Genomic DNA, 21,937 nt, shown 5'->3' with positions numbered 1-21,937 from the left:
CCTGCTTCTCCTTCTGCCTGTGTCTCTGCCTCTCTCTCTCTCTCTCATTAAAAAATAAATAAAGCTTAAAAAAATCCCAGTAGTAGTTTAAAAAATTATGTGTGTACACGTGTATATATGGCAAGATATATGCATAATATGTATGTGTATTATACACACACATATAAGAATACATATATAAGGAAAAAGACAATGATAAAGTATATGTTTAAAATGATCACATTTGAGGCATCTGGGCAAAGAGTTTCTATTTTTACCATTCTTTTAAGTTTTCTGTAACTGAAATATCAAAATAAAAATATTTTTAAAAAGGGTTTATACTTATTGCCTTGACATCTCTTTTTTCTTCTAGGTATTACATATTTTGTGAACACATGGCACATTGTTAAATATTCTACACAATTTTTAAAAACTGTGTTATAGGGATCCCTGGGTGGCGCAGCGGTTTGGTGCCTGCCTTTGGCCCAGGGCGCGATCCTGGAGACCCGGGATCGAATCCCACGTCAGGCTCCTGGTGCATGGAGCCTGCTTCTCCCTCTGCCTGTGTCTCTGCCTCTCTCTCTCTCTCTCTCTCTCTGACTATCATAAATAAATTTAAAATATTAAAAAAAAACTGTGTTATAGTCTATAATAAAAGGTTGTTCAGTTTATTTAACAAATCAGCTCTTGTTAGATATTTACATTTGTGTTTCCCTGAATTTCATCCTTATTCATCCTTTACCTCATATTCTTGCTGCCTTCTGAATGTTTCAGACCTCTCCGTCTACTTCCACCCTGGGACTGAGTAAAGCTTTTCATTCCTGGGCCTTTGATGGCAACACTGGGGACAGGATGAGCCGAGACCAGGGGCCTCTATTCATTTTATGAAGCCCACTTTGTTTGGCCTGCATGGTGTTTTGTTTTGTCTTGTTTTGTTTTAAGTAGGCTCCATATCCAGCATGAAGCCCAACGTGTGGCTTGAACTCAGGACTCTGAGATCAAGACCTGAGCTGAGGTCAAGAGTTGGACACTTAACTGACTGAGCCACCCAGGCGCCCTGTGGCATGGTGTTTTTGAGTGTTTGAATTTATTGCCATGCTTTAAAAATGAGAAGATTTCACTTGAAAATCTGAATTCTTGGCTTTCTTGAAACATCAGATCTGGCAACATGGGCCCACATTTTGGCATGGTTATCACGCGTGGAGTCCAGCTGCTCTCTGTAGATGAGGATTAGGTTCTCTGCCAGCCCAACTGTCTTTACTTACTTGTTTGCTCGCCCCTGTATGCATCCAACCTCATGCAGGGCTCTAAAGACCCAGATCTGGGAACGCCCTCACTGAACACAAGAGCTTGACTTGTGATAGAAGGCAGTATAGTTTAGAGGAAGAAAGTCCTGGACTTGAGCCAGGAGAGAGAAATTTTAGTCAGTTGGGCCGATGCAGGCTCTAATTTGCCCATCTGTTAAATGATCTAGATGGGTGATTCTTCACCAGAAGATGAGAAGAAGGGTCATAATGTTAAAATAAGTAAAGGTGGGTCTAGCTTTATTCCCTAAATGATCTGATGTCCTCCTGCTTGAGAATAGCTAGCTTACTTATTGAAATCATCTGCAAATTCAAATGATAACTATCATGTGAGGTTAAGAGCCCAGGTTCTGGATTTGAATACCAGCTCTTCCATTTCTGTGGTGTGTGAACTTGGCCAAGCAACTGTACCTCTCTGAGCCTAGTATCTTATGTCGGACCTGAGAAAGTAGGAAGTAAGACAACAGTTTCCATTTGAAATCCCACTTTAATATGACATTAAATCAGATGATGTGTATAAAACATTTATGATTCTGTGGCAGAAGGTAAAGATTCTGTATAAACATTGGTTACTTTTACTACCTGATTCGTAAAGTTGTTGTTAGGATTCAGTGAGATAATACAGTAAAGTGTTTTAGCGAAGAGCCATGTACACAGTGTTCAGGAAATGGTTACTTATAATTTATCCATAAAAACTCCAAACGATTCATTGATTTATCATTGTGGAAGATGGTAGAAAGAGCTCAGTGGTGGTTGACGGGGCTTAGGGAAGTAAAGTCAAAGCTCTCACATAGGTTTGAGTCTGAAGTCTGGAAACTAGGAAGCTAGGGAGCAAGGGGCAAAAGAAGGAGATGAGGAGGGCCTGTTTGACGTGATAGATTCGAAGACTCGTAGAAATTGGGATGCCTTTTGGGGGAGACAGAGATGTTTAGACAGAACTAAAGGCTGTCAATGCAGAGGAAGATGGTTGGTTGTCATCATTGTTTTTCCCTTTTGTGTGGAAATAAAAGTCCTGGGATTTTATTTTATTATTTTTTAATATTTTATTTATTTATGAAAGACACACAGAGATAGAGGCAGAGACACAGGCAGAGGGAGAAGCAGGCTTCATGCCAGGAGCCAGATGTGGGACTCCGGGATCAGATGCCCTGCCTCCGAAGGCAGGCGCTAAACCGCTGAGCCACACAGGGATCCCCAAAGTCCTGGGACTTTTATTTTATTTTATTTTTTAAAGATTTTATTTATTTATTCATGAGAGACACAGAGAGAGAGAGAGGCAGAGACACAAGCAGAGGGAGAAGCAGGCTCCATGCAGGGAGCCCGACGCGGGACTTGATCCTGAGTCTCCAGGATCACACCCTGGGCTGAAGGCAGGTGCCAAACCACTGAGCCACCCGGGCTGCCCAAGTCCTGGGATTTTAAACAAAGAAGGCAGTGACCAGATCTGATTGATTTCTGGGTCCCCTACCTAGCACAGGGCTGGCACCGAACAGGAGCCACTAATTCTGTGGCTTAGTGGAAGTGACTTTCCCATCCAAGCCGGTCTCTTCATCTGTAAAATGAGGAAGAGCAAACCTACCTCTGAGGGTGTGGTAAGGATTCTGAGTTTGGCTAAAAGTAAGTGCACAAATGGTCTCTGGTGTGAAAACCCACAACATACCCCACCAGAATGGAAAAAAATATTTTTTTAAAGATTTATTTATTTATTCATTCATGATAGACATAGAGAGAGAGAGGCAGAGACACAGGCAGAGGGAGAAGCAGGCTCCATGCAGGGAGCCCGACGTGGGACTCGATCCCGGGACTCCAGGATTGCACCCTGGGCCAAAGGCAGGCGCCAAACCGCTGAGCCACCCAGGGATCCCCAGAAAAAAATAATTTAAAAGAGATAGTATCAAGTGTGTGCACAAGTGGTAGGAATATGTTAGTATAGTTTGAGTGTCTACTAAAGCTAAACACACACCTGCCTTCTGACCACCAATTCCACTCTTTAGGATATATCCATACATTTATCGAAGAAATACACAAGGATATTCATAACACCAGAATAACCTCAAGCTGGAAAATACCAGTTTGAGGTATAGTCACACAATGGAAAGCATACAGAAATGAAAACAATGATGTTAAGTAAAAAGAAGCCAAACACACAGTACGTGCTATGTGGGTTGAAACAGATAAAAATAATGTACACTGCTGGAAATCCAGATAAGTGAAACTTTCAGAGGGGATGGTGTGGCAGGAAAAGAACATGCAGGGGACACCTGGGGGATGGTGGTGGCTAATGTTTGGTCTCTTGAACTGAGTACTTGTTTTACTGGTGTGTTCACTTTGTGTCAAGTCATTGAACTGCACCCTAATGATTTGTGGACTTCTCTGTATTTATATTTCAATAAAACGTTTACTTAACAAACACTGAGCAGTGTATCCGTGGAGCCAGAAGCATGGGCTTTGGGGACAGACAGATCCGGGGCTCTAAACTCTGACCCTTGTGACAGACAAGTAGCTTCAGAGCTCTCAGTCTGCTTTCTTCTCTGTAAAAGGGAACATTTTGTCTATCAAGATGCAATGAGTTGAGGCCCCTGTGACTTAGGCAGGGCCTGGCACAGGTCTGCCAGGTCTCCTGTGGGACCCAACTCCTGACACTGCTGCCTCATTTTCTCCAGCCCTGAGTGTGGTTTCTACCGGATTTGCTAACAAGTAAGGGGGCGGGGCTTGGGGACTCCTCACCCCCAATGGGAGACACAAAGGCCACACTTTGCTGGGGCTCGAATTCCCCAGGTGGAATTCCTGAGGCTTACAGATTGTAACATTCCTACAGCTCTCTCAAGGACTTCCTCTATTGCGTTACCACCATAGCTTTGCTCTTGTTGGTGTCACGTTCTCAGATAGCTACTAAACGCTCCCAAGATGTATTTGCAATGACCTCCTGAGCATGAGGCCCAGTGATACACATCTGAAGGGCTTCAAGACCAATTTTTAAAAGATTTTATTTATTGATTGATGAGAGACACAGAGACACAGGCAGAGGGAGAAGCAGGCCCCCTGCGGTGAGCTCTATGCCGGACTTGATTCCAGGACCCTAAGATCACGACCTGAGCCAGAGAGGCAGATGTTCAACCACTGAGCCACCCAGGTGCCCCTCAAAACTGATGTTTTACTAAGAATTAGTAAAAAACCTTATTTTAGCAGCACCTAGCCCCCTCAAGGTGTCTTGAAAGCTTTACTTCCAAATTCCTTAGAGACTTACTATCGTTAGCACCGCCCCCTCCCCAAACTAGAAGGTTTAATTTAATCAGACACTCCCCACAAACACAAGTGCAACATTTCCAGCCCACAGGTCCTGTCTCCCTGCTATAATAAAGCACCTTCTTCCATCAAAAACATCTCCAGAATTCTTTCTCCGGGGGCGGCTGGGTGGCTCAGTCAGTTAAGTGACTTCTGCTGGGGTCATGATCTTGGGGTCCTGGGATCCAGCCCGGGGAGGGCTCCCTGCTCTGCCCCTCCCCCCAGTTCGCGCGCGCTCTCTCTCTCTCAAATAAATAAATAAAATCTTATTTAAAAAAATTCTTTCTCCACCCCTCCTCCTGGCCCACAGCACATCCACCCCCAGGGTGGAGCCGGGTGCTTCCCGCCTCCACGCGGGAGACAATCCTCGGCGCATCCCACGTTTAGATCTCCTAAAGGAGCCCCCCCTGGGGAGCCCCGCCCAAAGTATCTCCGGCCCCGGCACTAAATGAGAGCCACCAGCGCTTGGCCACCAGGCTCTCCCGGACGGATTTGCGAATTCCTTAACCGAAAAAGCAAAGAGGCAGCGCCGCTTACTGGCGAGAAAAACTGCGCGCGGACACCGCTCGAGGGGGGCACTACGCACTACTGCGCACGCGCACCGCCCCAAGCCCAGCTACGGAGAGCCCGCGTTCAGGCCTTGGGGGCGGAGCCCAGGACAAAGACTTCCCTTCCCGCCACCCTTTGCGGCCCATTCAGCCCGCTCTAGCGAAGCCTTGAACTACGTTTCCCAGAATCCGCGGAGGCCCTGGCCTTCCGGTAGCGTCGCCGGAAGCGGTGACTGGATCTGGCTGGGCCACAGAGGCCGGCTTGGTCACTATGGAGGAGATAGGCATCTTGGTGGAGAAAGCTCAGGTCCGGTGGGGCCAGGCTCGTGGGGAGAGGGCGAGGCCGACCGGAGTGGGGTGCTGAGGGACTGCGGGAATTCCGGCCCGGGTCCGGCTGGTTCTGGAGGCCTCGGTGGGGAGCTCTGTGTCGCCCCGAGGCCTGGCTCGGTGGCTGAAGGATGTTAGGGCAGAAAGGCTCAGAACGCGCCGCTGCAGGAATGAGTGACGTTACAGGTTCTTTGGCACGGAAGGATTTCGAGGGCTAGCTAGGAGTGCTTAATGACATCGGGGCCCGGCGGGGCTGCCGATGGGTCGGGGTGTGAGTGATAGATGGGGCTTGGGCCAAATGATGTCTCAGGTTGGGCCGGGGAGCTGACTGATGATCGGGGCTTGGCTGGTGTTGGGAGGCTCCGCAGTATCTGCTCTAGCCGAGTGGTGTTTGGGGCCTACATAGGGAACCGGATGACATAAAGACCTAATGTGAGTTTGGGTTGTGTGACATGAGGGATCTTTTGGGGAAAACTGGGTAATGTGAGAATGTTTGAGGTTGACTTTAACAGCCTATAATAAGACAGCCGTGTGATATTAGGAACCTGTTGGGGGGGAGGGGGGCATTGGGGTCCAGTAAGGAGTTGATGTGACCTTAGACCTTAGTTGGGAGTCAGGTGACATTGGGGTTATGTTACAAGTGGCATATGATAGTAAAACATCTGTTTGGGAGGCTAGTTGACCCTCTTAGGGCCCGGGTGACATCAGGAGCCTATTTAGGGGGCTGAGAGGCTTGCAGGATCTATTTAGAGGGGCTGAATGATGTCAGGAGCCTGTTGGGGGCTGAGAGGTTCATAGTGGAGTGGGGAGGATGCTATAGATTCTATCATGAGGGGACGCTCTTCTTCCAACCAGAGTTTTCTCCCTTGTTCTAGGATGAGATCCCAGCACTGTCTGTGTCACGGCCCCAGACTGGCCTTTCCTTCCTGGGGCCTGAGCCTGAGGACCTGGAGGACCTGTACAGCCGCTACAAGGTAGAGTCAACCCCAACCCGGACCTTGTACAGGGCCCAGCATGCCATACCCCACCCCCCACCCCCCGCCACCTTCTACAACCACCTGGCTCACCAGGGCCAAAGCCAACTCTCTACCTTTTGCCTCTCCGCTCACAGAAGCTGCAGCAAGAGCTGGAATTCCTGGAGGTGCAGGAGGAGTACATCAAGGATGAGCAGAAGAACCTGAAGAAGGAATTCCTCCATGCTCAGGAGGAGGTGAAGCGAATCCAGAGCATCCCACTGGTCATCGGGCAGTTTTTGGAGGCTGTGGATCAGAATACAGCCATTGTGGGCTCCACCACAGGTGTGTGGGTGCCTGGGTAGGGACCACCTCATTCACTCATCTGTTCATTCAACGTCTGTTAACTGTTTCCTCTCATGGACTGGGAAGTGTGTTGGGATCTTAGAAGAGCAAACAAGGCAGGGCAATGTAATGGTGTTTTTCTAACTCTAATAACAAAAGTAGACATATGTTTTACATACTCTCTCTACACGTGTGTATGTATTTTGTACGTGTTCGTGTATATGTACGAACCTACATGTACAGTTGAGTTTAAAGCAACACAGGTTTGAACTGTGTGGGTCTTCTTATACACAGATTTTTTTGGATGAATACAGTACAATACTTTAAATGTATTTTCTCTTCCTTATGATTTGCTCAATGACATTGTCTTTTCCTAGCTTGCTTGATTGTAAGAATACAGTATATAACATGTAAAACATAGAAAACACATGTTAATTGACTGTTTATGGTATTGGTAAGGCTTCTGGTCACCAGGTGGGCTATTAGTAGTTGAGTTTTTGGGGAGTCAAGTTATGTGTGGGTTTTTAGTTACATTGGGCGTTGGCACCACTAAACCCTGCGTTGTTTAAAGGTCAACTGCATACATATCCACATATACACTAAATATATATTGAAAGTTTCGTCAAATGATAGTTAGCCTTATTACGTGTGACAGATTCTGGTGTTTTCCATTCTGTTCTAGTCTGTTTTTGTTTTAAACAGTGTTCTGGATATGACCCTCTAAGTTGATTTCATGGCAGTTACTGGGTTGGGACCTGCAGTTTGAGTAAAGTGTGAAGAGACTAGGCTCTGGTAGGACTCCGTATATGGTAGCTGTTGTTAACATGGGTTCAGGCCTGTGCTCAGGATGGTTGTTGTCTCTGTGCATTATCTGTCATTTCCTGTTTCTGGCCTCTGTGACTGGGCCTAGAATTGGACTGATAGGCTGGAGGTGAGGTGGTGAAGGGAGGGAGATACTCAGGATGAGGCTTGTGTCTTTGACCTGTAGGACTTAGGGGGACAGTGGGACTATCCCTGAGATGCTGACATGGGGAGAAGACTAGGTTTGGAGGGAGACAGTAAGGGCAGTCTAGGACTTCACAGGGAGGGGTCTGGGTGGCTGCCAGACAGCCAGGTGTGAAGGTCAGGAGAGTAGAAGGCTTATAGGGGCAGGGAGCCTGGAGGCTGGGCGAGCAGGGAGGACTCTGGTGCAGAGACCTCGATGGGAGCAGAAGGGTGTATCAGGCTGGGTCTGTGGGGAGGAGAGGAGATTGGTTGGAGACATTCAGGAGGCAAGCTGGAAGAGCATAGTGACTGAGGGGCTGTGGCGTGGAGAGGAGGGGAGAAAGGTCCAGCATGAGGCTTGGGACTCTGGCTGGTGACTAGGGACCATGGGGCTCCCTAAGACAGGGCCCCAGGAGAAGCAGCACGATTTGAGAAAAGATACTGAGACCACACTGGGACAGTGAGTGAGAGAGACCCTGGGGACATGCCGGGGTAGGGGAGGCATTCCAGGAGGCTGCTGGTCACCTGGGGCTAGAGCTTGAGAGACAGGCCAGGCTAGAGACAGACAAGGGAGCTGTCGTCTTGAATGTGGGGGATGGACCAGAGGAGGCAAGACTAAAGGCCGAGGGCCTGAGTAAGGGGTCTGAGTAAAAGGGACTGGTGGCCTAGAGTGTATGACTGTGAGGTTTGGGGGCAGAGACAGTTTGGAAGTTCTGGTACTTCTCACTTTCCCTGCTCCTTGGCTGTCTCCCAAAGGCTCCAACTACTATGTGCGCATCCTGAGCACCATTGACCGGGAGCTGCTCAAGCCGAACGCGTCTGTGGCCCTCCATAAGCACAGCAACGCTCTGGTGGATGTGCTGCCTCCTGAGGCCGACAGCAGTATCATGATGCTCACCTCAGGTGAGAGGGGAGCCCAGGGCCAGGGGGAGGCCTGAGGGGACCTGCAGTCCAGGCTAGGAGCCCCAGCTCTGCTCTCCCACCAGACCAGAAGCCAGACGTGATGTATGCAGACATCGGGGGCATGGACATCCAGAAGCAGGAGGTGCGGGAGGCCGTGGAGCTTCCACTTACACACTTCGAGCTCTATAAGCAGGTGAGGAGCTGAAAGTGGTACGGAAAGCAAAGCCGCCGCCCCCTCCGTGCCCACCCCTCGTGTTTCAAGTTGGTGAAAGGACTCCCTGCCTTATCCTTCACCTCTGCATTTCAGATCGGCATCGACCCTCCCCGAGGCGTCCTAATGTACGGCCCGCCTGGCTGCGGGAAGACCATGTTAGCAAAGGCTGTGGCTCATCACACGACAGGTGAGCCCTTGGTTCTTCCCTGGGTCTCTGACCTTCTGGGCTCTCATAACCTTGCTCCCTACTTTCTGATCTTGCCCCGGAAGTGGTGAGGTGAGATGATTAGAACAGGAGCCATGGTGTCAAAGCCCTGGTGTGCCTCTTACTGGTGGTGCCATCCTAGGGAGGTGGCTTCACTTCCTCCTGTCTCCATTCTCTGTCTAACAAGAAACTTGCTTCACAGTGGGTTGTCACCCATTAGTGTGAGTTCAAATTCATGGGTTGCAATCAGCATTTAAAGCAATGAAACAAAACATCAGTGTCCATCCCACGTAATAAGAGCTCTTAATGCCTTATTGCTTTGTGAAACTTGTTGCATGTACATATGCTTGTGGTTGTTTACACACATATTTCTTACTGTAGATTCCAGACAAAAACATCTGAAAGTCACTATATTACTGTTTGTAAAGCCTGAGGATCGGGCTCAGCACATCTTAAATCTCAGCATGTGTGAGGCAGGGAGCAGTAGAAGGCAGTGGTCAGACAGTGTTTTCTGGGCTGTGCTGACTAAGATTGAAATCTGGCTCCCCTACAACTGCTTACAGAAGTTAGTTTATGTAACCACTCAATAAGTTAGTCTCTCTGTGACTCCTGTTTCCTCTCTATCTGGGTTATTTGGAGGATTAAATCAATATAAAGCTTCTAAAACCATACCTGGCACGTAGAGTGGACAATAAATGTTAGTCATGGTCATGAGCATTCATTTGCTTAGCGGTTCATGGACTTCTGCTCTGCCAGGCCCTGAGCTGCTCAGACATGTCTCCTGTGTTGGAGAATTTCCCAGTGTGGCTGGAGAAAAAAAAAAAAAAAAACACTTAGAACTCAGTCATTGAGTTAATATTGAGTACCTAACGTGTGTCACACACATGTTCTGGAGACACAGCAATGAACAGAACAAAGTCTCTCCTTTCTTTGTGGAAGTGATGTCTTAGTTGGGGAAGTCCTTGAACAGGTAATAGATTATGTATCACGTGGTTCTAAATGTGTGTCGAGATGAAGCAGGGCAAGGGGATAGAGAATAGTGGGGGCTGCCACTTTTTATGGTAGAATGAGGGGTGGTCAGGGAAGGCTTTTAAGAGGTGACATTTACATAAAGACTTGAGGTACCGAGTCACATGGATGTCTGGAGGAGGAAGTATATTGGACTCAGAGACTGTCTGGTGAGGTGGGAATGCACCCCATGGTCCAGGAATAACAAGGAGGCTCCTGTAGCTGAAGTGAGTGAGCAAGGGGGCTCACAGAGGTAAGGTTGAGTGGGAGCAGCCTGCAAAGTAGCAAATGCCCCAGGGAAGCAGGAAGGATTGGGGGATCACCCTCACAAGAGGGCGTGCTGGTCCATTCTGCCTCCACCTCTCAGGTAGGTCTTCCCAGAAGTGAGGTGTAAGCAATCTGTCAGGCACACAGTTGGGAGGGGACATCCAGGACATGGGGCACAGGATGTGCCAAGGCCCGGGGTAGGAAAGAACTTTTTATTTAGCGAATCATGAGTAGACCATGACGATATTACGTGAGGGTAGGGACCTTCCACATTTGTCCTTTGCTACCTTTCCACTGCCTGCCCAGTAACTGCACTGTGGTACTTTCTTAGCACATGTTGGGGGGCTGGCTGAAGGAGGGCTGTGCTTGGCAGGTTCAGGAGGTGAGGCTGAAGAACTCAGAAAGGCTGTGAATATAGTCTTAGCACTAATCTCAGGGATTTTGCACACTGCCCTGAGAGCAGGGTGGTTTTGGAAAGGCAGGGCTCACTAGAAATACAATACAAGCCACATATATAATTCAAGAAGTTTAAGTACCCATTAAAAAAATAAGAGAATAAGTAGACGAACAATGTATTTAGCAAGTATACTCAAAATATATTGACATGTAACAGAAAATTACTCAAAATACTATTAACATGTAGCAAATAGAAAATTTGAGGTTTTTTCCCCCATTGTTTTGCTCTAGTAAAATATATGTAACAAAATTTATCATTTTAACCAATTTTTAAGTACAATTCAGTGGCATTCAGAACATTCACAATGCTGTGCAACCTCCACCACTTTCCATTTCCAGAACTTGTTCATCATCCCATTAAGCGCTAACTCCATGTTTCTCCACACTCCCTCGCCCCCAAGCCCCCGATAACCTCTATTCTGCTTGCAGTGGCTATAAATTTGGCTATCATATAGAAGTATCTCAGATAAGTAGATGATCCTACATTTGACTGGCTTTTTCACTTAGGCAGTTGTCTTCAGGGCTCATCTATGTTGGAGCAGGTGTCAAAATATAATCCCATTTTCAGGCCAAATAATATTCCATTGTATGTATATACCATGTTTTACTTATCTGGGTGTTTATCGATGGACATTTATTGAGATATTCTACACTAGGGGATCCCTGGGTGGCTCAGCGGTTTGGTGCCTGCCTTTGGCGTAGGGCGTGGTCCTGGGATCCCGGGATTGAGTCCCATAGCGGGCTCCCTCTGCCTGTGTCTGTCTGTGTGTCTCTCTCTATGTGTGTCTCTCATGAATAAATGAATAAAGTCTTAAAAAAAAAGATTTTACACTTAATTTTACTAAGTTTCTGGAAGTCTGGTATTTCACAGTGACAGCCTATCTCATTTTGGACCAGTCACATTTCAGTTCCTCAGCAGCCACATGTGGCCAGTGGCCATCACATTAGAGAAGTAGTATGATGGAATTAGCCTTTTGAGATTTTTAAATTTTATTTTATTTTTACTTATTTGAGAGAGCATGAGCAGGGGGAGAAGGAGAAACAGAGTCCCCGCTGAGCAGGGAGCCCAACGTGAGGCTCTATTCCAGGACCCTAGGATCATGCCCTGAGCTGAAGGCAGACACTTAACCGACTGAGCCACCCAGGCATCCTTCAGATTAGCTTTTTGAAAGATTATTTTGGCAGCTAGAAATGAACTTGGAGGCAAGAGAAATCTGACAGCCAATTAGAAGACTTTGCACTGAGCCGGAGGACTGACAGTTATAGCCTTGGGCAGAGGCTTTGGCAGGGTGGGTCGGGGAGAGAAGGGTAGACTTGAGGCAGAAGTGACAGGATTTTTTTGCTAACTATAAGGTGTTGGCAAGTGGGAGGAGTCAGGAGCAACTTCCATTTTCTCACTTGGGCCAGATTAGGGGAAAACAGATTGGTGTGGGGGTAGATGGATTGAGTATGGGACATAACTAATTCAATGACCAGGAAGTGGAAGTCTTCACTGAAACACAGTATGAGAGACTAGGAGGACGGGGAAGGGGTTGGGGGGACAGAGCACCACAGCAGCAGAATGGGGAGGCAGACAGGAGCCAGAGTCAGATGGGAGGTTTCAGGGACTAGGATTTCATGGGTAATGGTTTGAACACCGGCAGAACAGCCCAGGGAACGTGTGGCCAAAGGCAACACTGAGATGTGTTTAGATACCCTGAGGTTTGGGGTTGAACAAGCCCCTAGGTGATGTACGTATCAGAGAGGAAGGACACCTTGAGCCAGGTGTTGGTTCTGGATTTTAGTGCTTGTCAGGGCAGGACTGCAACTTGCACAGCTCCTAGTTAGGATATAAGGTCTGCATAATGGACTGTGTCTCCCTTCTCAGTGGTAGCTAAAAGGAGGGTTCTGGAGGGTTGCTCCATGCAACACAAGGCCACATCTAGTTGTTAAAGAATAGGTTAGACTTAAAGAAGTAAGTTCAAAAGGAGAGGCCCAGAACAAGCCTTTCTTCAGCCACATTATCACTTGTTGATCACGTCAGAATATGTGCCTGTGGTCCCTGATCTTCCATGATGTTCAGAAGTGGATCCTTTTCCATCCTGAGCGGATGATGCCTCAGTGTATAGATAGCCTATCTTTTTTTCTCCTACTGATTTTTTTCCAACACTCTGGAAATCCAGGGTTTTTGTTTTGTCTATGTTGGATTCCATGAATGTCTCTTGCTGTCCTCTATATGGGAATATTGAAGTACAGACGCATTTTTAAAAATAATGTCCTGATTTTTAAATGTTGGGCCAAGAACTGACACATTTGTTGTAGGATTCATGATTTGGGCTGCTGGGTTGTGGAGTACAGGCAGATGACTGGTCCTCCCAGCAGGATCTGAGACCCATCCCCAGGGCACGAGAGAATGACCTGGCTGCTTGGAGTGGGTGTTCAAAGATGTCTCCAGGGAATTCTCAGTTTCATTAAAGCAATATGGGCCTTCCTTATGGGAGGCCCTTCCTCATCTAACCCTTGTCATCCTGCCATCAGCTGCATTTATCCGGGTCGTGGGCTCAGAGTTTGTCCAGAAGTACCTGGGCGAGGGCCCTCGCATGGTCCGGGACGTGTTCCGCCTGGCCAAGGAGAATGCACCTGCTATCATCTTCATAGATGAGATCGATGCCATTGCCACCAAGAGATTTGATGCCCAGACAGGAGGTGAGTGATACCTAAGCAGGGCCTGGGGTCTTGGGCAGGCTTGTATGCAATGCCTTGGACTGACCATGTTGCACTCTGCAGCTGACAGGGAGGTTCAGAGAATCCTGCTGGAGCTACTGAATCAAATGGATGGATTTGACCAGAACGTTAATGTCAAGGTTCGGGGGTCAGGATGGCAAGGGGAAGTGTGGTGTGGGAGTCAGGGAAAGATGGAGGCTGGCATGAGAGGGAACACGTATTGTGACAGGAAGGAGGGTGTAGTGGGGACAGAGGTCTGAGCTGGCATGTCCCCAATGCCAGGTGATCATGGCCACAAACAGAGCAGACACATTGGATCCTGCCCTGCTGCGGCCCGGACGTCTTGATCGTAAAATTGAATTTCCGCTCCCTGACCGCCGCCAGAAGAGGTTAATTTTCTCCACTATCACCAGCAAGATGAACCTCTCGGAGGAGGTTGACTTGGAAGATTGTATCCTGCTCTGGAAGTGAGGGGAGGGTCCTGGTTGGGAATGTGGATTGGATTTTCATCTCCATCTCTGCCTTCATTGGGACCCAACTTGTAAGGTCGGGAGACTCCAGGGATGGGAGTGGTGATAAATATAGCTCAAGGATGACTTCTGGTTCTAGGCATTTATTTCCTTAATCACCTGCTGCAGATGTGGCCCGGCCAGATAAGATTTCAGGAGCTGATATCAACTCCATCTGTCAGGAGGTGAGTGAGGGAGGGTTTTTCTCTGGATCCAGGCAGGGGGATGCATGAAGACTCTTCCCCTTTGAGACCACTCTGCTGCACCCCTCATGTCCCACATTGCCTCCCTGGGGCTTGGGGCCAGGTCTCTTCCTCCACCATCACTAGGGCTTGGGAGTAGATTTTCATTCTCATCCCTCAACAGAGTGGAATGCTGGCCGTCCGTGAGAACCGCTACATTGTTCTGGCAAAGGACTTTGAAAAAGCATATAAGACTGTCATCAAGAAGGACGAGCAGGAGCATGAGTTTTATAAGTGACCCAGACCTTGTGGTGTGAGGGGAGAGGAGGGAAGGGGACTTCTCTCACCTCCCCAACCGCTGTCCCAAAACCTAGTGTTGTTTTTTCTTTACCCATGATTGGTTTACTCAATAAAGATAAAAGATTGAATCTGTTTAATTTCTTCCTAAAAGTTTAACTCCTTTGGAGGAAACTGGGCTGTGAATAGGATGGTCTGTCCCCTCCTGCTCTCCTGACAGATGAGTGGGTGACTTGCAGGGCCTGGGTTATGGTTTGAGAGCAAAGCAAAGAATTCATATCAAATGACTTTAGAAATTTGGGGAAAAGAACGGAAATTGAACCTCAAGTCGCAGCCCTTGACCACAAGATAAAGCCCCCACACATCTCCCCACCATTTGAGTCTTTGGTGATTCCTGCCTTCTTCACATGCAGAGAGAAGTTCAAGGACAAGGAGATAGCCCCGCAGAATCCCCAAGAGTAGGGATGAGGGTTGCAAGAAGTAGGTTGGATCGCTGGGTTTTGTGAATGTCTCTGGCTCTTCTCCATATGGTTTTGTGAATGTCTCTAGCTCTTCTCCATATGGTTTTGTTAGGGCACAAATGTGTTTGGTTGGACCCAATGCCATTCTCTCTTGAGGTCTCTGCTGAGACACCTTTCCATCTGGGGAGACTTCTCTGACGCCCCAAGTTGGGAAGGAACCCTTCTGTGCTCCACTGGAACCATGTGCGTGCTCTGCTTGGCACTTCTCATATCACCTTAGACATTCTCACATGCTTGCCGGTCACTCTTCTGAACTCAAGGGATTGCAGCTTTATCACAGTTCAAGTCCCAGTGCCTACACATGGTAGATATTCACATAATATTTCTTGAACAAACACAACAAATGTCCCTATATATTTGGAGGTGAGACAGGAAGAAATATAAGAAAAGTATAAGTACAGTCACAGGTCCTTGAGGAGAGGGTGATTCCTCTGCAGATGAGCATGGCTGGTTGAGTGGAGAGGTTAACCTTTCCTCCTCCCTGGAACCTCACTAAAATAATAGTAATGAGATAAGAGAATACTCACAAGGACACAGGAAGAGAGGATATAGTAGCAACACAGTTTTGGGGAGAGGCAGAAAACTGTTCATCAACCCAGCTGAGCCTGAACTAAAAGGGGAGCTCAGAACAGACTGGTACTTCAGAGATCATGGGTGCCATGTCCTAAAGGGGAGGGCTGGGAATGCAGACAAGCTGAAAGGCACCTGGGTGGCTCAGTTGACTAAGCATCTGACTCTTGATTTTTGGCTCAGGTCGTGATCTTGGTCACATGAAATCGAACCCCATGTTGGGCTTGGCGCTGGGCTGCCAGGCGTGGAGCCTGCTTAAGATTCTTTCCCTCTGTTCTCCACTTCCACCCTCTCTTAAAATTAATTAATTAATTAGTTAATGGTTATATATATGGTTTTATATATATAAGTATATATATAAATATATTAAAAAATATATATGGTTCTCCAATGTTCTCAAGCCGTTTTTACATATGCCCTGACCACTCATCCAACTTCAATTTCCTGGAGTATCTTTGAGAAGATGTAGAGAGATCCTGGAAAGTGGAAAACCATGTTTCTTCTTCATCAACATGATGCTTTACAGGGCCTCTCTCCATTTCATTTAGGTGAAATGACCCCAAACTACTTGTCAGAACTGACCTAGGTTAATATAATTCCTCCAGGGGTCCAAGGCCTCTTGAGCAGTGCTCTGTGTTTCAAAATTACTTTCTGCATTGTGAAAGTGAGCATGAGGGGATCCCTGGGAGGCTCAGCGGTTTAGCGCTTCAGGCCAGGGCATGATCCTGGAGGCCTGGGATCGAGTCCCCCATCGGGCTCCCTGTGTGGAGATTGTTTCTCCCTCTGCCTGTGTCTCTGCCTCTCTCTCTCTCTCTCTCTCTGTGTGTGTGTCTCTCATGAATAAATAAATAAATAAAATCTTAAAAAAAAAAAAAAAAAAGAAAAAGAAAAGAGAGCGTGGGCCAGACCACCAACAGCAAAAGCTGCCACAACTAACTGCATGTTTATTGCCAACGCCATCCAGCTAGAGTCCCCAAGGAACACACCCCATAGTTGAACAAGCTGGGTTTAGAACTCAGTACAAGGAAGAACATACAACGTGGTGAACTGTGTAGTGCTTCAGGAAGAGGGTGTCAGAAAGGATTATAATATTTGGGCTTGTGGTGGGTGATTTGGGGGGAGGGTTTCAGGAAGCAGGGCTGTGCCCTGAATCGGATGCTGTCTGGATGCAAGAGGGAAGTTTATCATGATTAGACACTGTAATAAATGTCAGCTAGAGTGAAGGCAGACCAGAGCGAGGCAGAAGCTGTAACTGGTAAGAAGTAGCAGCCACTCATATTAGCAGGGAGAGGGATATTTGGTGTATTCTGTGGGCTGCCCAGTGACCTTGTTTTTGTCTGTGCTTAGACAAAATTATGAAGTGGTCTTTTTCATCTCTCATTATGGTCTCAGACTGATCTTGATGTGGGTGTTCTATGAGATTGTTTATGTTCAACGAGAGAATAACGTGGCCTAGCTGTGAGTGCCAGGCCAGCTTTCAATATCACTGAGGCCTACCTGGAAATGTCAGACTGTTTCTGGATGCCAGGAGTTGCTTTTTCCAGTCTGTTACATGCTACTGTGTTAAGAGGGAAAAAGGCTGGTACCAGCCTGGATACTCTATATCTTAGAAGTGGAGTTTTTTCTTTTTTTAGAGAGAGGGGGGATAGCAGCAGCAGGAGAGGAAAAGAATCTCAAGCAGGTTCCTTGCTTGATGTGGAGCCTGATATGTGGCTCGATCTCATGACGCTGAGATCATGACATGAGCCAAAATTAAGAGTTGGATGCCTGACTGAGCCACCCAAGCATCCTAGAAGTGGAGTTTTTAAAACAAGTGTTTTCCTGCACACATCTCTTTACTCTGTTCCACTTTGCAAAGACAAACAAGGGGAAGAAAAAAGTTAAATATACGTAAACACTTTTGTTTATTTTTTATTTTTTTTATAAGATTTTATTTGTTTATTCATGAGAGACACACAGAGAGAGGCAGAGACACAAGCAGAGAGAGAACCAGGCTCCACGCAGGGAGCCCGATGTGGGACTCGATCCTGGGTCTCCAGGATCATGCTCAGGGCTGAAGGTAGACACTCAACTGCTGAGCCACCCAGGTGTCCCTTGTTTGTTTTTATTTTTTTATTTTTATTTTTTAAAGATTTTATTTACTTATTTATTCATGAGAGACACACACACAGAGAGAGAGAGAGAGAGAGAGAGGCAGAGACACAGGCAGAGGGAGAAGCAGGCTCCATGCAGAGATCCCGACATGGGACTCGATTCAGCGTCTCCAGGATCACGCCCTGGGCTGCAGGTGGCGCTAAAATGCTGCGCCACCGGGGCTGCCCCCCTGTTTGTTTTTAATTGTAAAAAATAACACACTTGGGCAGTGTGAAACTGTAACCTGCTTCTTCCTCTGTCTGTGTCTCTGCCTCTCTCTCTGTGTGTGTGTCTCTCATGAATAAATAAATGAAATCTTTTTAAAAAATAACACACTTAAAAGTACTCACAATATAAATATATAATATAACAACTTATAAATATAACAACTTATAAATTCAGGATGTGTAAACACCATCTTGAAAAAGAAACTCCTACACAACTGATCACCTACAGGCAGCGATGGTACATTTTCTGAATACATCCTCCAATTACAGCAATGGTAAGTGCACTCTGGCTTGATGCAGCAACACTTTGGATACCTGTCAATCATTTCCATCACTTCCGCAGGATTCATGGATTCTCTGGTAACATTTCCTTTGGGTACTACACAGAGTCAGTAAACATTCCAGATGAGATGACAGAGCGTGTACCACTAAGTTGTTAAAAATGACTCTTGCTTGTCACAGAGCACCAATGCAGCAACATGACAAACGTCACCCCAGTAGGCACAGACCAGAAGCCATGTCCTGATGGCGTGGGTCACAGCACAGCCAACTCCGATGACTCAAACACTGTCTTCTATGTCAGCCGCAGGGCAAGAGGAGGATAATGAAGCATCAGGATAACTCATCCAGAAGAAAATGGTGCTTAACATCCTGATGACCACATCGTTTCTTGGACTTGCCCTCACAAATTATCCCTAAACATTACTTGGACATTTTGCCTTTTCATCAGGATCTTAAGGTGCATATACTGTGTAATGTGATAGGATAGGAGTTGCTCAGCACAGTGACTTCTCTTGATGAAGCAGCAACAGAGCAGGCCAGGCAGATGCTGGAATCCAGAGCCCTACAAGGAGCAGCAGGGTGGTGCAATCCCCAGACGTGAATATGGCAACCTGAGCGGCCCAGCATCTGCTTATATTTTTTATATCTACCACATAGAAAATTGTAAGTTCAGACTATTACATCTAGTTAACCTAACATCACAAAGCCCATCTCATTTTCTCCCCTTTGATATGTGTGACTCCCTGATGTGACACAGGGAGAAGCTTGGCTCCCACTACCCTAGATGTGTTGACTGACTTGACAGTCTCTTCCCACCCCCTCCCCGCCCCCAGGCATAACAAACTCCCATCACTGCTCCTGCCCCCTGCTCCGTGTGGATGCTTTCCTCATCCTACCTGGACTGTGACACTCGCTACCTCCTACCTGACCCACATGAATGTCCCCAACACTCCTCCTATTTTAGGCCCAACACCCAAAGCTGGGCAGTATTAATATCCAGATGTCCTCTTTACTCTGCTTGGGCTTTGAAATCTCACGCCGACACCTCAGTCATCCTATGTGGACACCCTCCTTATCCTGCTCAGGCTGACACCCCCTGCTGGTGCATTCCACCCTTGGACTGCCACCACTTGGACTATCACCCTGTACCAAGCCACCCCCTGCATGAACACCCTCCTCATCCTACTCAGGCTATAGCTACAGATATAAGGTCGTAAAAGCAACCTTAAAAATCTAAAAAAAAAGTGTAATCCTGAAAGGCTTATTCGATAAATTGTGCCATAATAATTACCCTTAATTGTTTTATAAAACCCTAATAGGTATAAACACCTGGAAGGTATCAAACTAGAAAGGTTCACTGGCACTTTGGTCTTCTTCCTATATTCATGGAGGTATAAGAAACTTGTGGTCAGCTAGGATAACTTTTACTAAATAGGAGTTGGAGAGTCTCTGTGCCCTCTGAATATTCACTTAGTATAACTTCTATTCTGCAGAAATACATACACACATCACATATATATATACAAGTGCAAAGAAAAATTTTGCTAAAATATACGTCCCCAAAATATTAATAGTGATATTGAGGCTGTTTTAATTTTCTTCTTTGTAATTTCCCCATGTGATGTAACTGAATAATTGCAAAAAGTGAACACTAATTCCATAATCTTAAGTATAAAATAAATCTATATCCAATTAAATTTTTTTTAAATCTTAGAAGAAGCAAACTGGTTTGATATATGTGGGAGCAGAAATCAATTTGACCATCATAAATAGAGCTTACCAGTTCTTGAACATTCTTCTTCAATAGGAGATCTTTTTACTGTTAAGATTCTTCTTTGAATAAACATAAATCAGGTGAAGGGCATCTGCAGACTGAATAATAAAATCTGGTCAAAGAAGACAGAACGGTATATGATTCTCTCTCCTCCACTGAGTAACCAACGTTACTCAACGTTGGATATAATCCTTGTAAAATGTCTTTGAATCCCAAATTTTAGTAAAGGAGATTCATAAAAAAAATAAAATTGGGAGTTTTATTGTTCATCATTATGAATATTACTTTACTTATATGCACTTTCTTTTCTTATAACAAACTCTATAAGCATAAGTCTCAGTCCATTGATTCCTTGGAAAAACCTGTGCCTCTGATGACACAGATCTCAGACTTCCAATTACATTCCTGCTCCCAAAAGCCTTAAAAAGCAAACAACTATGTCATTCGTCACATCAGTCAAACTGCCATGAATATTGCCTTACTTTTAAAGTGAGGTTTTGGAGACTCATATGATTCAACCAACACATTAATCTTAATAAAGCAAAACTTTCACTAGACTGCAAAATGTTCATTTCTTACTATTACCAATAGTGAGTGCAGAGCAATGATTTGAAAAAGGAGGGGAGGGATCTCTCTGCCTGGCCCAGCATTCACCGCGAAGGCAGGCCTAGGATAGGCCATTGGACATTTAAGGAAAAGAAAAGCAAACGTTTCCATGCACTAAAAACAAACATGCATTTAGAACAAAGATGAAAACAAACTCAACGAATCTACACTTTCAGATGTGCTACAGTTTTTCCTCCTTCTCAAGATCCTTCTTTTGTAGAATAGCGGGACTGGGGAAGAAGGAAATCACGAGGCACCAGGCCCTTTTAAGAGCTATACAGACGGAGAAAATCCCCTCCAGGGCCACATCTGCCCTGATGTCACACACACTACCAACTGTGAGCAGGAGGCTGGAGCCAAGATTCTTAGGATCAGAGGTATGGGGACGCTGTGGTTCGGACAAACGTAGCTGCACCCACAGCGCCTGCAAGTTGGGTCTCTCCCACCATTTCCTCCAGGGCGTCCCTCTCAGGACACTGCTGGCTCTAAAAGTCCCACCCCAAGCCCAGGTCCGTGCCTTCCTGCTGGGAACCTTCAGCCTAGGGCTCAATACTGACTGTCCTCTTGGGGAAACGTAGCACAGTGCTCTGCGCCGACACTCGGGGCTGCGAAGGGAGAGCGGGGAAAGCAGCAGGAAAGCGCGTCGGTGACACGCACCACAGAGCCGGGCGCGCGCGCACACACACACGCACGGCGAGTCACACTCGGTCGCACGACCCCTCCGCTGCTCCTCACCCGCGCAAGGGGCTGGGGCTCCCGCCCCACGAGCTCGGGGCTCTTCACTCTGGGCGGCAGCTCCATCCTCAGAGCCCGCCTCCGCCTCACCTAGCGCCGCCTTCTTCCCCTGACTGCTACTAACTCACCGGGGGGGCTGAGCCACCCCAACGCACACCCCGCCGCCCGGGAGTCCCCGCGACCACCACTCGCACCGGGCTGGTGCAAGACGCGCTCTGCGGTGGGCGCGCGGGGGCTCCGAAGGCGCAGGCGCAGGCGCAGGCGCAAGACCGGGGCGGGGGGTGCAGCCGGGTCCGCGACCTCGCTTTCGGCAGAGCCTGGCTCGCACGCACCCTGGGGCTGGCTGCTCGGTGGGAGCCTCGCCGCTCATCCAGGCGCTGGGTCCTCCAGCGTGTGGACCCTCGGCTGTCTCCTCTTCTCTTTAAAGATTTTATGTATTTATTCAGGAGAGACACACAGAGAGAGGCAGACACCTAGGCAGAGGGAGAAGCTCGCACCCTGCGGGGAGCCTGATGCCTGGACCAAAGGCAGAGGCTCTACCACTGAGCCACCCAGGCGACCCTCGGCTGACTCTTCTCATTAGCCAGTCCCAGCAGGATTATCTGGGTGTATTTTATAGA

At 47.2% G+C, this 21,937-nt stretch overlaps 1 protein-coding gene and 1 long non-coding RNA gene across 2 annotated transcripts; one reads left to right on the top strand and one right to left on the bottom strand.

Moving 5' to 3' along the window:
• Positions 1-5,266: 5,266 nt before the first annotated feature.
• PSMC4 (proteasome 26S subunit, ATPase 4) lies at positions 5,267-14,609 on the top strand. The gene is made up of 11 exons (XM_038528897.1): positions 5,267-5,423; positions 6,319-6,417; positions 6,555-6,741; positions 8,482-8,628; positions 8,712-8,821; positions 8,936-9,029; positions 13,296-13,463; positions 13,545-13,621; positions 13,764-13,932; positions 14,120-14,175; positions 14,357-14,609. The coding sequence occupies exons 1-11, from the start codon at positions 5,388-5,390 to the stop codon at positions 14,468-14,470; spliced, it is 1,257 nt and encodes a 418-aa protein (XP_038384825.1). The 5' UTR covers positions 5,267-5,387; the 3' UTR covers positions 14,471-14,609.
• A 3,187-nt stretch (positions 14,610-17,796) lies between these two features.
• LOC102156703 lies at positions 17,797-21,540 on the bottom strand. Its single transcript, XR_005354637.1, has 3 exons — positions 21,318-21,540; positions 19,983-20,074; positions 17,797-18,764 (listed from the first exon to the last, which is right to left on the bottom strand). It is a non-coding gene; the product is annotated as an uncharacterized LOC102156703 (long non-coding RNA).
• Between the last annotated feature and the right edge of the window lie 397 nt (positions 21,541-21,937).

This window comes from Canis lupus, chromosome 1 (assembly GCF_011100685.1).
Source record: "Canis lupus familiaris isolate Mischka breed German Shepherd chromosome 1, alternate assembly UU_Cfam_GSD_1.0, whole genome shotgun sequence".
NCBI classification, from domain to species: domain Eukaryota; kingdom Metazoa; phylum Chordata; class Mammalia; order Carnivora; family Canidae; genus Canis; species Canis lupus.
Note: the sequence above shows the minus strand (reverse complement) of the source record. Positions and strands in the feature narration are given on the sequence as shown.